Source organism: Heloderma suspectum, chromosome 5 (assembly GCF_057233095.1).
Source record: "Heloderma suspectum isolate Gila_16-S chromosome 5, 16-S_ref, whole genome shotgun sequence".
Lineage (NCBI taxonomy): Eukaryota > Metazoa > Chordata > Lepidosauria > Squamata > Helodermatidae > Heloderma > Heloderma suspectum.
The window spans coordinates 21,621,193-21,636,376 of record NC_139462.1 but is presented as its reverse complement, the minus strand read 5'-3'; the positions used below and the strand labels follow the sequence as shown (position 1 = coordinate 21,636,376).

The 15,184-nt window shown below is 41.2% G+C and overlaps 1 protein-coding gene across 5 annotated transcripts in view; it reads left to right on the top strand.

Annotated features, from left to right (window-relative positions):
* WDFY3 (WD repeat and FYVE domain containing 3) overlaps positions 1-15,184 on the top strand; it is a 213,466-nt gene that overhangs the window by 136,383 nt on the left and 61,899 nt on the right. For all 5 annotated transcript variants that reach the window (XM_084855546.1, XM_084855544.1, XM_084855549.1 and 2 more), the window contains 7 exons: positions 532-692; positions 1,833-1,944; positions 3,446-3,636; positions 4,995-5,147; positions 7,673-7,746; positions 10,615-10,776; positions 11,589-11,683. In XM_084855546.1, coding sequence (XP_084711672.1) covers positions 532-692; positions 1,833-1,944; positions 3,446-3,636; positions 4,995-5,147; positions 7,673-7,746; positions 10,615-10,776; positions 11,589-11,683 — 948 coding nt within the window. The remainder of the gene's footprint in view (positions 1-531; positions 693-1,832; positions 1,945-3,445; positions 3,637-4,994; positions 5,148-7,672; positions 7,747-10,614; positions 10,777-11,588; positions 11,684-15,184) is intronic.

The window sequence follows — 15,184 nt, the reverse complement described above, 5'->3', positions numbered from 1 at the left end:
CAGTGGGTTGGATCCAGGATCTGCCTTCTACAAGAGGAAGGTACCTTATTTGAGAGGAAGGGCTCTGCTTGAAGAAAGTCCCTCTGCCTGATTTTTGGCCATCCTCCCACACCACAGCTTACCCCATTCAGGAGGGTTCCCTGGCTCTTGGTGTAGCATTTTCAGGGAGCTGGAGGGGCTGCAGTGGGAAGGAGGGGGTGGCAAAGTCTGCTTCCACCAGTGCAGTTGATTCAGCTTAAATCTGAATCCAAATCTGGATATCCATGATATCTCATAGTACCAGTTGCTGGGCAGCAACAACAGGAGAGGGCATGCCATGTTGTGCTTGTGTTGTGTTACAATCCTATAGAAGTAGGTCATCCATTATTCCCAAATTACAAGTGGATGGCTAATAGTGAAAGATGGAGGCTTGCCTAAACCCATCTAGAGAGTTCATGGCTAAGATATGACCCAAGGACTGCTCAGATCACAACTCTTCTTATCTACTACACACATCAGCTCACAATGAAATATGTATTTTTCATTCTAAAGGTAAGGATTCAAAACCAGAAGGAATCAGTCCATCTCCAGTATCATTGGTACCAGAGGAGAAAGTTTCTTTTGGCCTCTATGCACTCTCTGTTTCCTCACTGACAGTGGCAAGAATTAGAAAAGTTTATAACAAACTGGACAGTAAGGCCATAGCCAAACAGGTAAGCTTGAAAACTCATGATGAGGATGACTTTAGCACTTGGCTAGTTTTATGATATTAACTCAAGAAGTGCCATGATAAGTAGCTGTGAGCATCACAGGAGCCCACACATTAACAGAGGCCAGGACTGCTGGACTGAGGCCAAGGTGTTATCTGTTTAATGTCCTTAGTCATTAATAACTTGAATGTAAATAATCATTTATTAGTAGCTAGTTCTTAAGTGTGTTCTCATGACCACTTTTATACAGCATACTGACAAAGATACTAGTCTTGCTAGAATATATGGTTTGTTCCCACAGCACTGCCATCTCTATCTGTTGGGTCTACCAGTGCTAATGTGAGAACTATGTAATCCTGTTTGATGTAAACATTCCTAGATTATAAGTGCAAAGTGGGAGCTAACCATGGAAAAGTGCTGTTGCAGTGGAAACCATTTGAATCAGACCTGAGAGAGGATTTGGATGTTGCCCAGCCCATTTTGTGGCTCTTCACCATGAGACAGAGGCTGTGGATTATGTGCTTCTTCGTATAGTGCAGTTTACTGGTGATGCTATCATCCTCTCACTCCACACATGTTCTTCATTATAGTATTGTTCTTCCAAGATGCTGTAGATTATTTTAAGATACGCCTTTTCTTTATCTCAATTTCCCTGTCTCCAGATCTGAGATCAGTAGCTGACTCATCAGTTTTTACTTCTAAATTTAGACTTACTTGGGCAAAACTGGAGAACATCAATCAGGTTTAATAGAATTTGGGAGTAGCTGTAGACTTGGTTTAGTTCTTGTTTCTGTAAATGCTATCTGTAGCCTCCTTTTAAAGATACCTGTAACTGTATATTAGGCTAGGCTTGGGTTAAGCAACCAGGAAGTGTCCACTAAGAGTTAGCTCAGTTCTGTAAATTGAGCAGAATTAAACTTTGCCTTCTAACCTGTTCTTGAAAACTTTGAAGAAAAATATTTCTATGGCCTTCTTAGTTCCACTTGCCTACAGCTGTTCCTGCCTGCATTAATCCTTGAATCATATTTCAGGTGTTCAAAATTTGTTAAGGTTGAGCATTGTTTTGCCACTTCGTTAAAATGCATAAAACACACTATTTCTGAACAAGCTGTCAAAGATATCAATTTTCTTTGTTTTAATTAGTTGGCTGTTTCATCTCATGAGAATGCCACACCAGTGAAACTACTCCACAATTCAGGAGGACATCTGAATGGACCTGCACGTACCATTGGTGCAGCTCTGATAGGATATTTGGGTGAGATGAGATTTAGCTCTTCCACATGTTTAGTTCCAGTGCTTACTAGTAATGTACAATTTTAGGAGTCTTTAGAGGCTGGCTAAGATCCAGAGGATGAGATGCAAGCCTGGAGTTTTCTAAATGCAGGTGTTTCTCTTCTCCTGGGTAGAGAAACATCTAGCACATGTGGTTGGGGACTCTTTCCGTGTGCCCAAATGCTATGAACTTTCTGGGCTTTGAATCATGCCCTTTGGCTTTACCCTGTGGTGTTGGCAACCTCTCCAGGATAAAAGGTTTAACTGCACAGGATTGGCAGAATTCTGTGATCCCTTGGCAAACATTCCTGAATTTTGCCATGCTTATTTATGCCTCTTCTAGCAAGCAGTCTGCTCGTAGAAGGATATATATCTCACAAGCTTTTACCACTTCCTGGCCTCCAGGCAATCAGTTTTGTAGTCCTCCCTGAAATTAGTATATCCAGATATGTATCTCAGAAAATTCTTATGCCCATGGAATGTTTTTGGTGGCACGCAATTAGGGAATATTTGAAGATTGCAAAATATCTGAAGATTGTGCATGTACCTGTTGTGGGGCTATGGATGAAGCATATGGGTTTTACTATCTCCTGCTTTGCTGAATAAGAATACAAGGGCTGGTCCTTATTAGTGCCCTGGGCACTTCTTGAAATGAAAAGGTGGGCTGAAAAAATATTTTTTGGCATAAATAGATGATAGTTACTATAGCCTCATGCATGCTTTGTCATGAGAGACATCTTATGGGATGGATCTGCACCCGCTGGCTTGTCCCAAAAACCAACTGGGCTGCTCAGGTGTTCAGACAGAACACTCAAATTCCTTTGATTAGTTTTTTCAAGTGTATTGAGCTGAACATTTGAGCAGCCCAATTTTTTCCTTAGTTCTTCTGCTTCCCTGCTCTCCCTAACACCTTCTAACTCCTTCCACCAAGAAAAAAAAAATACCTTGGGGAGAAGGGAGGAACAGGCAGCAAAGGGCAGGGTGTCGGTTGCAGCTGCAGATCATGGGGCTTGCTAGCTTGTGTTCTCTAGCTGCAAATGGTAGATGAGGTGGCATAAGCCCCAGTTGAAGTTCCGGCAGGCTCAAAGGTGAGCTGTGCCCATCTTGAATTGTGGCCATACTAATTTGAGCACTGATGTTGAGTGTAGTTTCAAACACCCGCAATATAATTGCACCATCTCTACTTTCAGCTAAAGGGTTTCATTTTCTTATTAGCACCTGATGTTATACAAATGTATTGTGATTCATCTTTGAAAGTAAAATGCAGTAGAAGTCATATTTTCCCTAGTGTATTTACCATTACTATGAATTCACTAATTTCTCTTTTGCTCATTAAAGTTATGGGGGGGGGGGATTGACAAGATTAAGGGAGATGAAAAATTAACTGGACATATGTTTTTGAATTACAGAAGAAGTAGCTGATTATACTGTATTTCATTAATCAAACTATTTTAATGGGTCTATTTTTGCTGCCTTATGCTCAGGAGTAAGAACATTTGTCCCTAAGCCTGTTGCCACTACATTGCAATACATTGGTGGAGCAGCTGCTATTCTGGGTCTGGTAGCCATGGCATCAGATGTAGAGGGACTTTATGCTGCTGTGAAGGCCCTTGTGTGTGTGGTAAAAAGCAACCCTCTGGCTAGCAAAGAAATGGAAAGAATCAAAGGTTACCAGGTGCGTGTGAAATTAAACGTACCCACTCACGTGGATTTGAATGCTTATATGATTTTGCGCTTTGGGCATTAATACTTTAACAAAACGCATTACATCTTACTTTAAAATCAGTTGCTGGCTTTAGGGTTGGGGTGGGGGGTGGGGTTTGGTGCACTGTGAAGATTTTCAGTCAATGACAGCTTTATGGTTAAAGTGAAGCTCCATGGTCAGCGTGTCATATCTGTGACATCTGCTAGCTCAGCAGAGCCTCTTTTCAGCTTGCCAAATCAAAGGAAGAACACATAGGAGCCTGATGAGAAATAAATGAGGAGGAGCTTCTGTTGCTGCTAATATAATCAAGGGCACTGCACTATCTGTGTCTATTGAAGGGCATCTGAAGCCAACCATAAGGCTGATTTATTTGTCTGTAATTTAAAAACATATTGATTGATTCGGACAAATGGAAGGGGCTTCTCTTATGAAGAAGGAAAGACTTGCCATCATAGGAGAGGAAACCCTTTTTCTAAGCAAAATCAAGATGACTTCTCCTACAGTGATTTAATGATGTGTGTCATATATGACTTGGAATGAGCCATTTTCTGTGCCAGGCCCATTTGTCTCTGAGCATCTGAACAGAGATTGCCAATATGAGTCCTAATTACCAATAGCACAGAGAACTGGATCCATCACTATGAGGCCACTTTATTAGCCATTCTGGGCGCACCTAATTTGCTTGCAGTGAGTACCAAATATTGTTCTCTTCTGAAAACATCTAAAATAGGTGTAGGAAAGATCCATAAAGGTGATGTTTTGTTATAGAGATAGAAATACTTACAAAGCGTTAGTACATGATTTAGGAATTGCTTTCCTTCGAAGACAAAAAAAAATAAAAAATCTAGTAAGCATTTTGAAATCCCAAAGTAATAGATTCAGAAATGCTGAGAACTTGTATTCCAAAATGTATCTGCCTGCCCTTTCCCGGACTCCTATTAAATCCACCTGAATGATCAAAGATTAAATTATGAAAGGCTGTTAGGGCCTTTCACACTGATTTTTCTTTTCTTTAAGTATGGATTCTGGCTTGGCAAAAATCAGGATAGTCTTTTCAGTTCAAAATGCCTGCCATTCTTGGGTTAATATTTTCATCTCTTTCTGCTTTTTAACTGTAACTCTTGGTATTAAATTTACTACAAAAGAGTCTATACTAGATCTTTGAATTTAAGAAAGTATGGCTGTGTGGACAGCTCTTTCCTTCTATGATAACTTTTTATTATGCTTGGTTGAAGATGATATTTCCTTTGTCTGCAAAATGCTTTGAGAATTATAAAAGACAAAAATTTTGCAACTCATTGTCCATGTGTTGCTACATTTTATTTCAGTTACTGGCAATGCTATTAAAGAAGAAACGCTCTCTTCTGAACAGCCACATTCTTCATCTGACCTTTTCCTTGGTGGGGACTGTTGACAGTGGACATGAAACATCAATTATTCCAAATTCAACTGCCTTCCAGGACCTGCTTTGTGACTTCGAGGTACATAGGGCATCTCTGAATGCTATAAATTATTAGGAATGTTAACAATCCTGGGGCAACTGTGTTTCTTGAAACAGAAAGCACACAGTTGAAAGAGATTGCTTTTGAGGATTTCATGCTTGATATGTAATGTAGTATATTTTGCAGTTGCACTGCCAAGAAATGCTAATCCACCAGCCATGTTGATTGATTGTAATGTAAGCTACTAAGATACGTTACACCATTTTGTTTCATAAAGAAGGTAAGATATGAAGTTAGGTTTTTGAGCTAAATTAAAAAACCAGTAACATAAATGTCATTGAAATAACATAGGATCAACCACGAAGTGCTTCTAACATAATAGCTTTCCTACAGGATAACACTTTGCAGCTATTCCGGTGGGGAAACACAATATGGAAAATATGTTGCATTTTGAAGCTGATATGTATTTTGCATGAAAAATGTGTTGATGGATTTGACGTTTGAAGTTGAGGGCAAGATGAAGTGAAGGGTGAGAGGGAGCAAGGAGTACAGTAGCTAACAAGGAACAGCATGAGTATCAGTCTTCTATTTGCTCAGACCAGTGAACAACCCTGACCTGGAAACCTTTATGGGGGTCAGGGAATATCACCTAAACTGCTCAGACATATTGAATAAAGGGTGGTAGCACACAGGCAGGATCTCCACCTGACGTCCCTTAGGACATCAGTTCAAGACCCACTGCAGTGCTGTGACAGCTGTCAGTCTTAAGAATGTGCATGCACTGGCAATAGATACTGGATGGCAGGGGGAATGAGTCCTGCAAATAAAACATAGGTTGGGTGACTGCCTTCTGAATGTTTATTGTGCAAGACATGGAACATTCTAGTTACCCACCCTTGTGTTACAACGTAAGATTTATGAATATGGATAAACCAGGAGTCCCCAACCTTTGGGGGCCAGTAGGCACAATTGGAATTGGTTGCCATGAGGGGTGTTCATTCATAAAATGGCTGCCACATTGGGCACAGCCAATCACAAAACACCCATTTCACAGAAAGGCAAACTGGTGTGGCTAAGACAAGTCACTTACCCAAGTTTCTGAATAGGAGGCAGAGCTGGGGTCTCAGTCTTGGAACACTAAACCTCTCCCTTGAACCCACAGAACTCTTTCTCTCTCAGGTTCACCCCACACTTCTAGCATGGTCCACTCCCCCAGTCACTCATTTCTCATTCTCACACTCAGTCTCCCCACTTTCCCTCCCTGTTTTTAAAGAGAGCAGAGCACTAGCCTCCAGCTTCATCCCCTTCCTTTCCCAAGAATGCTCTGGGCCCCAGAGCATTCTGGGAAAAGGGGAGGAGGAGGGGTACTTGAGGCTGTTGCTCTGCCTCCAGCTGCTTAAGGTAAAAGGTTAATTTAAAAAAATGGGAAGGGCAGTTTGATTTAGGGCAGGATTAACTCATAGCGAACAGCAGAAGGCAGATTACACTCTGTTGATCCAGGAAGAGGAGACTTTTACAGAGGCCTTGATAGTATGAAGGGGAGCTTGGATATGTGGACTTGGAAGTAGGATGTTTGAGGCTATGCCAGATTTAGAATAGCGATCCCACAGAAGACATAAGGTGGGAAATGAAGAATGGGGTAAAAGAAGGTAGCAGCAGATTACCTTACATGAAATGAAGGGAATGAAAGGGGAAATTATTGGTTGGGTGAGTTACTTCTGAAGTAGAAGTTGACAGGAGATACTTTGACAACTTAGTTTAATTTGTGGTAGCTTTTCTCATCACTGAGATGGAAAGAGGTCTGCAAGGTGATCATAAGGAGAGGGAGGGGGGGAGAGAGTATTTTACTAGTAATGAAGGGATGACAGGAGGAGGCCTGTAAGTCTGAGCTTATGTTAATTGAGATGAGAAATGGCTGAGACACGAATGAGGACTTTAGTAATAATAGAACTGGAAAATAAAGACATTGTCTAGCATCTTTCTGTGAATTTTTTCTTATTTAAAAAAACGGTTTGGCTTTTTTTCTTTTTGATGTCTCTGCTTTAATAACAATGTAAATGTTTTTCATAGTCCAGTTAAACTTGAGTAATACTCACACACTTAATTGTGGTGGTGGTGGTGGTGGTGGTGGTGGGTGGAACACCATATACATTAATAATTACACCATTGATTAATGTATATAGTGCTGTTCATAATTTAGTCTTCAGTTGGTAGTTTTTCCCATAGATTATCACACTGAACTCTTATATGAATGGAAAATGAAAAGGGTAAAATTTATAACTTATAAAACTCATATTATAACTGCTATTCAACTAGAAGACTACTTCACTTATTCTTCACTGTTGAATTCTCTTGGACTTCCATAGTTTGATTAGTGATCTGACAACTGTTATGGAAGCAACTGTTAACATGATATGATGTCACTTCTTTCTCCCCCTGCCCCCCAATTGAACAGAAACTCAAGAGAGCAACAACAATTAACTCTAATTTACTAGTTTAAAGAAACTCTGCCAGACCAAATACCATAGAGTAATTATAAATCAACTTTATATTGTCTATTTCAGGTCTGGCTTCATGCTCCCTATGAACTTCATCTTTCATTATTTGAACATTTCATTGAACTTCTTACTGAATCCAGGTAAAAACTATATAGCAATGTTTACAACCCAAATTTTGCCTCAGAGTCAATAACCTCAGGAACTTATATTTTATTGCTTTATTTTATGTCTACTGCAGTTTGATTTGTTTTGGGTTTTTGTAGTGATGGGGGAATAAGAAAAGTGGATTGGAACTTGTAGAAAAATATAAATATAGAGAGTGGGAGTCATGGTAATTGTGCTGAATAGAGTACCCACCCCTGACCATTAAGCCCTATTCAATTAATGCTTAATTATGAAGTCTGCAGTAGAAACTGCAAACACATGGGAGTTTTGTATGTTACCATGAAGGCTCACAACTTAGAGTCTTCTTTAATAAAATGTTATCTTTAAAATTGATTTCAGCCTAACAAGATTTGATTTGATTGATTTCAGAACAAGGTCTGTCTTCAAAAGCCTGGCTCTATGCCCTGTCTCCATTCAATGTTCAGTCAGTGGGCACAAGAAACCAGGCTTTTCTGTCGTAGTGCCTAAACTTTGGACCTCCCTCACAGGAGAAATCTGCCTTCCCCCTATTGCTGTTTGTTCTCACAGCAATGTATTTATTATCTATTTAAAAGATTTTTCAGCCACTTTTCAGGGTGTGCTGCCTTCACAAGTCACCTTACGATATTATAAAAACATCAACATACAAATTACACTTAAAAACACACACACCAGCAGCAGCCAATGATTTTTAAGCACCAAATGCAGACAGGGATAAATGTGTCTTCAGCTTTTTTAAAAAGTCAGTAGTGATGAGGCCATGCATATCTCCCTGGGTAGGGAGTTCAAAAGGTGTGGGACCACCACTGTGAAAGCCCTATCCCCAGTACCTACCAGCCTAATGGCTCTTGCTTGTGGGCCAGACACTGGGCATTTACAGTCAGGGCCAGCAATATTGGAACAAGGATAACTGTTTTGGCAGTTGGCCTCTGTACACCACCACATTGAAGTTGAAAGGAAACACACCCAGATGGGAGTGAAGTCAGGACTTTCAGCTGTAATTCAAGGGGTTTGACAAAAGTGGGGCACTAACCATTCAGAAAGTACAGCCAGTGATATACACACACTCCCATTGTTGGTGGCCCATAAGTAATGGACCGAATGGCTGACAAGCAGCTGCATGGCCAGGTGTGGCCTGTTTCCTGGGTACCCCATGACCAGTCAAGCAGATAAAAGGCCTGGAGCTGGTTCTGAGTGTTACATTTGCATTTTGGTAGCTGTTCACTGGAACTCCCAACATGAGGTCCACAGAGGTGTCCATGCGAGTGAAGGAGGCCATGATTTAGGCTGAGGAAACAAAGTAAACCCATCAGAGAGATAGCAAAAACATTGGGAGTGGCCAACACAACAGTTTGGAACATCCTGAAAATGAAGGAATTAACTGGCAAGCTCAGCAACAGCAAAAGGCCTGGCAGACCACGGAAGACAACTAAAGTGGATGACTGCAGAATGCTGCTCATGGTGAAGAGGAACCCTTTCACAACATCTAGCCACGTCAAGAACGCACTTGAGGAGGTAGGCATGTCATTGTCAACATCTATAGTCAAGAGACGGCTTTATGAAGGTAAATACAGAGGCTTCACAACCAGGTGCAAACCACTGGTAACACTCAAGAACAGACAAGCCAGATTAGCCTTTGCCAGCAAACACCTAAAAAAGCCTGCCCAGTTCTGGAATAAGATTCTTAATAATACAATATTAACTTGTACCAGAATGATGGGAAGAGAAAAGTATGGAGAAGCAAAGGAACAGCTCATGTTCCAAAGCATATCACATCATCTGTCAAACATGGTGGAGGCAGTGTTATGGCATGGGCTGCCAATGGAACCGGGTCACTGGTGTTTATTGATGACCTGACTGCTGATAAAAGCAGCAGGATGAATTCTGAAGTATATAGGCCTATACTTTCTACTCAGATTCAGCCGAATACTTCCAAACTGAGAGGACGCCGCTTCATCTTGCAGATGGATCATGACCCAAAACATACAGCAAAAGCTACCCAAGAGTTTCTCAAGGCAAAGAAGTGGGATGTTCTTCAATGGCCAAGTCAGTCACCTGATCTCAACCCAATAGAGCATGCTTTTCACTTCCTGAAGACAAGACTGAAGGCAGAAAGACCCACAAACAAGCAGCAGCTGAAGGCAGCTGCAGTAAAGGTCTGGCAAAGTATCTCGAGGGAGGAAACTCCGCATTTGGTCATGTCCATGGGTTCCAGACTTCAGGCAGTCATTGACTGCAAAGGATGTTCATCCAGGTATTAAAGGCGATCCTTAAGTTTGAAATGATGTTGGTTTGTTCCATTACTTATGAGCCACCAACAATGGGGGGGGGTATGCCACTGGTTGCACTTCCTGAATGGTTAGTGCCCCACTTTTGTCAAACCCCTTGAATTACAGCTGAAAGTCCTGACTTGGCTCCCATCTGGGTGTGTTTCCTTTCAACTTCATTGTGGTGCTGTACAGAGGCCAACTGCCAAAACAGTTGTCCTTGTTCCAATATTTCTGGCCCTGACCGTAGCTATTTTAATCATATTAAAAACATGTATAATACAATTAATATTTTATAGGTTTTATTTTTGTGTCTGTTCATAAGCAACCTTGGAATGTCTTCCAAAGAAAAGAGGGTGGGGGGAGATAGTTGAAGTAAACAGAAGTGAATCCATGCTAGAGGCTGTATTGACATTATGTAGTATGATCCCAGCCATGTCGATTGCTAAATTCATCTGTCTGTAATTCAGTGAGGTGTGAATATGATCTGCTCTTCAAAACTAACTCATAGTATTTGTTAACAGAAGCTGTAGTAAAAGGGTTAGTCAAATCCATGTGAATTGCTTATTAGTTATTTTGCTCTCCTTTTTCTTTCAGTGAAGCAGCAAAGAATGCGAAATTGATGAGGGAGTTCCAGCTCATCCCAAAACTCCTGCTGACTCTTCGGGATATGTCTTTATCTCAGCCAACAATTGCTGCTATTAGCAATGTACTGAGCTATTTGCTTCAGGGATTCCCTAGCAGCAATGATCTACTCAGGTACTATTCACTCTGGGATTCACTCTGGTTTTTCTTCCTTCAAAAATGAGAGTGTATGTTCCTCTGTGAGGGTACATTTTCCTTCCCCTCAGCCCTTATTCCCCTTGAATAGAAATATAGCTCTTATATGAGAGTGGAATGTTTTGCCAAAAAGCAGGGTTAGAATCTGCCAGCCTAGAAAATATAGACCTTCCCAATGTAGTTTTATCATTGTTGAGGAAGTATAATCTTTTATAGTGCCTGCAAGATTTAATTTCCTAGAATCTGTTTCAAATTAGTTTGGAAGTGTAGTTTCACTTAGTTTCAAAGGGTAGTATCCAAGTGTGGCCTTGCATGCATGGCCAGCCCCAGACCTCATGTGGCCGTGATGTAGCACATCTGGGGGCAGGCCCCGAAACGAGTGAAAACACGCATTTCAGGAGGGGGCACAACCTGCATCTTCCAGAAATGTGTGTTTTCACTTGTTTCAGGGCTTGCCCCTGGAAGCACTACATCATGGCCACATGCGGGTTGGGGGGGGGGCTGGGCTACGTGGTGCTGCTGGATGCAACCCTCTGGATGCAACCCTCTATGTCATATTTATAGTATTTTCATCTATATTTGTTATGCAGAATCACTTGTTTCAGGGAGGGATGTGTGTGCGTGTGTCATTGAGGCAGCCTTCATAGTCAGCCCTAATACATATAAGAATCTTGTTTAAAAAAACCGCCTCTTAGCATTGCTTTTATTTTGCAGCTGATGCTAATTAATGACAAATTAAACTCCATCTGTCACAAAAGTGCATGCCATTTTTCCTCCCTCTATCCACCAAGGTTTGGACAGTTCATCTCTTCTACTTTGCCTACATTTGCAGTCTGTGAGAAATTTGTAGTCATGGAGATGAACAATGAAGAAAAACTTGACATTGGTAAGTTGTTCTAGGATCATGGGGAAATAGTGGAAGAGCTCACTCGAGACATACCATGGATGATGATTTCTCTTACTTTCAATATTCTTGTGTCTAGCTTTAGTATAATAAGCTATTTGATTTTAAATTTTGTGCATTTACAACCAACACTATGAGATGATACAACAGCCCCCCCCCCCCACCCTATTTGATACCCTACACAGTCCTTTCATTTCTACTCTCCTACTTGATTAAAACAGCCTGGCTTTTGTGTCCTATGGAATTTGAAAGGATGACTAGGATCTGCCTGCTTTAGAGGTTTTGTATCTCTTGTAATGAGATCTTAAGGCTGCAGTTCTGTGCACAGTTATCTCAGAGTAAGCCCCATTAAACATGTTGGCCACCTGGGTGTGTTTCTAGAGCCAACATTGCACCTGGTTGCCCAGGTGGCTGTTGTAGCTGGGCATGTCTTTGCCTAGTTTTTTGCCTCTTCCCGCAAAGGACAGCTCTGGCCACATTGATCCATGCTTTAATTGGCTTGATCCATGCCTTAGATTATTGCAATGTGATCTACATGGGGCTGTTTTTGACGCGTGTTCAGAAACCTCAGCCAGTGCAAAATTCTGCAGCCAGATTGCTTTATGGGTCTGCACTGTGTAGACCACATTATACCACTGTATAAACTTTCAGTTTGTTTCTGGGCCCAGTTCAAGGTGCTGGTTCTTTTTCTGTGACAGCAGCCCAATTGTGGAATGTCTTCCCTATGGAGGTTGGATTGGCCCTATCCTTGCTCAGTTTGAGGTACCAGTGAAGACATGTTTGTTCTGTTCAGCTTTTAATGTTTTTTTAAAAACAAAAACAAAAAAACAGAGCAATCTTTAAATGTTGCTGTTTTTAAAATATCCCAGAGAGTGGAATAATTCATCTGGTCATTTATTGTAAACTGTTTTAATGTTTACACTGCCTGGAGGGACTAGATAGGGCAAAAGGTGGTTTATAAATATTTTAATGAATAAATAAAACATACAGAGAATTGTGTTTTAAGTGCACTTCTGACAGAGTCTGATTAAGTTCCATGATATACTATTCTGAGTAGGCATGCTTAGGATTGTGCTCTTCTAGTTTAAGGAAAGTAAAAGTGTAATGATCTGGAAATCACAGCATCACTCAGGGGTTGTCGTCTTGTACAAACCCAGCAAACACAGGTTATGTGAGGGTTGAGCAAGGTTATTGTCTGTTTTAGGGTTGTATGAGGGTTGTTTAACCCTCTCATAACCTTTGCTCACCAAGGTTGCACAACACAACAACCCCTGAGCAGGGGTTGCATATGCAGCCTGGCACCCACGGAGGCTAAGACTTGTCATGGGTCGTGGTGTCTTGTCTGAACCCAGTCAACAACTTCCAGTGACTTGTATCTTAAAAAGTGCAAATCTATGCAGATAATTCAGAGAAATTTCCTTTAACTGGAAAAAAAAATGCAGGAAAATAATGTTTATTGCATGGTGCTGTAATTTTTAATCTCCTTCTATCCCTTTTGTTCATTAAACTATATGTGTGAAAGTGGCAGTTGCAACAGAGTAAGGGAAAATTGCCACATATATTTGAAAGTGATTGGCCTCTTTGATTTTGTAAAAGAATACATTTAATTGGAAATTCAGGCCATCTAAATGGAAATGAAGTGGAAGAAATATTTGCACTGACACCTTTTGAAGTATGTAGTCTACCAAAAAAAATAAGGGGATTGCAGGTGGTCTGCAGGGAACAGGGCTCTTGAATTGTTTTGAATCACAAATTGCATTAGAAAGCAGGTGTAAACAGTTTCTAACATATATTGTAAAGGCAGCGTAGCTTATTTTTCCCGGTTACACCACATCATTACAAATAAGCTGTAAGTATTTTTCCCCTTTTGGAAAAGAAAAAAGAGACAACAAGTTTAAAATGAAAAAAGGAGAGCTTCTAATAGGCTTGTACTCTTTAACAAACACAAACATACTTTGTGCCTTCTGTCATTTTGTCCGTCTATATGCTCCTACTGTCCTGCAGCAGAGCTATAAAAATCTATGAGAGAGGTTTTTATAGCTCTGCTGCATATTTACATATGCTCTATGAATACATGGTTGTTGTTGTTGTTCAGTCGTTCAGTCGTGTCCGACTCTTCGTGACCCCATGGACCATAGCACGCCAGGCCTTCCTGTCCTGCGCTCTCTCCCGGAGCGTGCTCAAGTTCATATTCATTGCATCGGTGATGCTATCTAGCCATCTCATCCTCTGCCGTCCCCTTCTCCTTTTGCCTTCAATCTTTCCCAGCATCAGGGTCTTTTCCAGAGAGTTTTCTCTTTGCATTAGGTGGCCAAAATATTTGAGCTTCAGCTTCAGTATCTGTCCTTCCAATGAGCACTCAGGGTTGATTTCCTTTAGGATTGACTGATTTGACCTCCTTGCAGTCCAGGGGACTCGTAAGAGTCTTCTCCAGCACCACAGTTCGAAAGCATCAATTCTTCGGCACTCAGCCTTCCTTATAGTCCAGCTCTCACAGCCATACATTACTACTGGGAAAACCATAGCTTTGATTAGACGGACCTTTGTCGGCAAGGTGATGTCTCTGCTTCTTACTATGCTGTCTAGGTTTGCCATAGCTTTCCTCCCAAGGAACAAGCGTCTTTTAATTTCATGGCTACAGTCACCGTCTGCGGTGATCTTGGAGCCCAAGAAAGTAAAATCTGTCACTGCTTCCATTTCTTCCCCTTCTATATGCCAGGAAGTGATGGGGCCAGATGCCATGATCTTCATTTTTTTAATGTTGAGTTTCAAACCAGCTTTTGCACTCTCCTCTTTCACCCTCAACAAGAGGCTCTGAGTTTCAAACCCAGCTTGTACTTCCGGTAGTTCTTGGTTCGCATACTGCTGAAGCCTAGCTTGTAGGATTTTGAGCATCACCTTGCTGGCATGTGAAATGAGCGCAATTGTGCGGTAGTTTGAACTCTCTTTGGCATTGCCCTTCTTTGGAATTGGAATGTAAACTGACCTTTTCCAGTCTTGCGGCCATTGTTGAGTGTTCCAAATGTGTTGGCATATTGAATGCAGCACTTTAACAGCATCATCTTTTAGGATTTTAAATAGCTCAGCTGGAAGACTGCCATCTCCACTAGCTTTGTTGTTACTAATGCTTCCTAAGGCCCACTTGACTTCACTCTCGAGGATGTCCGGCTCAAGTTCAGTGACCGCACAATCATGGCTATCAGGGACATTAAGATCTTTCATCTGTCGTTCTTCTGTGTATTCTTTCCACCTCTTCTTAATCTCATCTGCATCTGTTAGATCCCTGCCTTCTTTGTCCTTTATCATGCCCGTCTTTGCACAAAACGTTCCCTTGAGATCTCCGATTTTCTTGAAGAGATCTCTAGTCTTTCCCTTTCTGTTGTTTTCCTCGATTTCTTTGCATTGTTCATTTAAGAAGGCCTTCTTGTCTCTCCTTGCTATTCTCTGGAACTCTGCATTCAGTTGGATATATCTTCCCCTTTC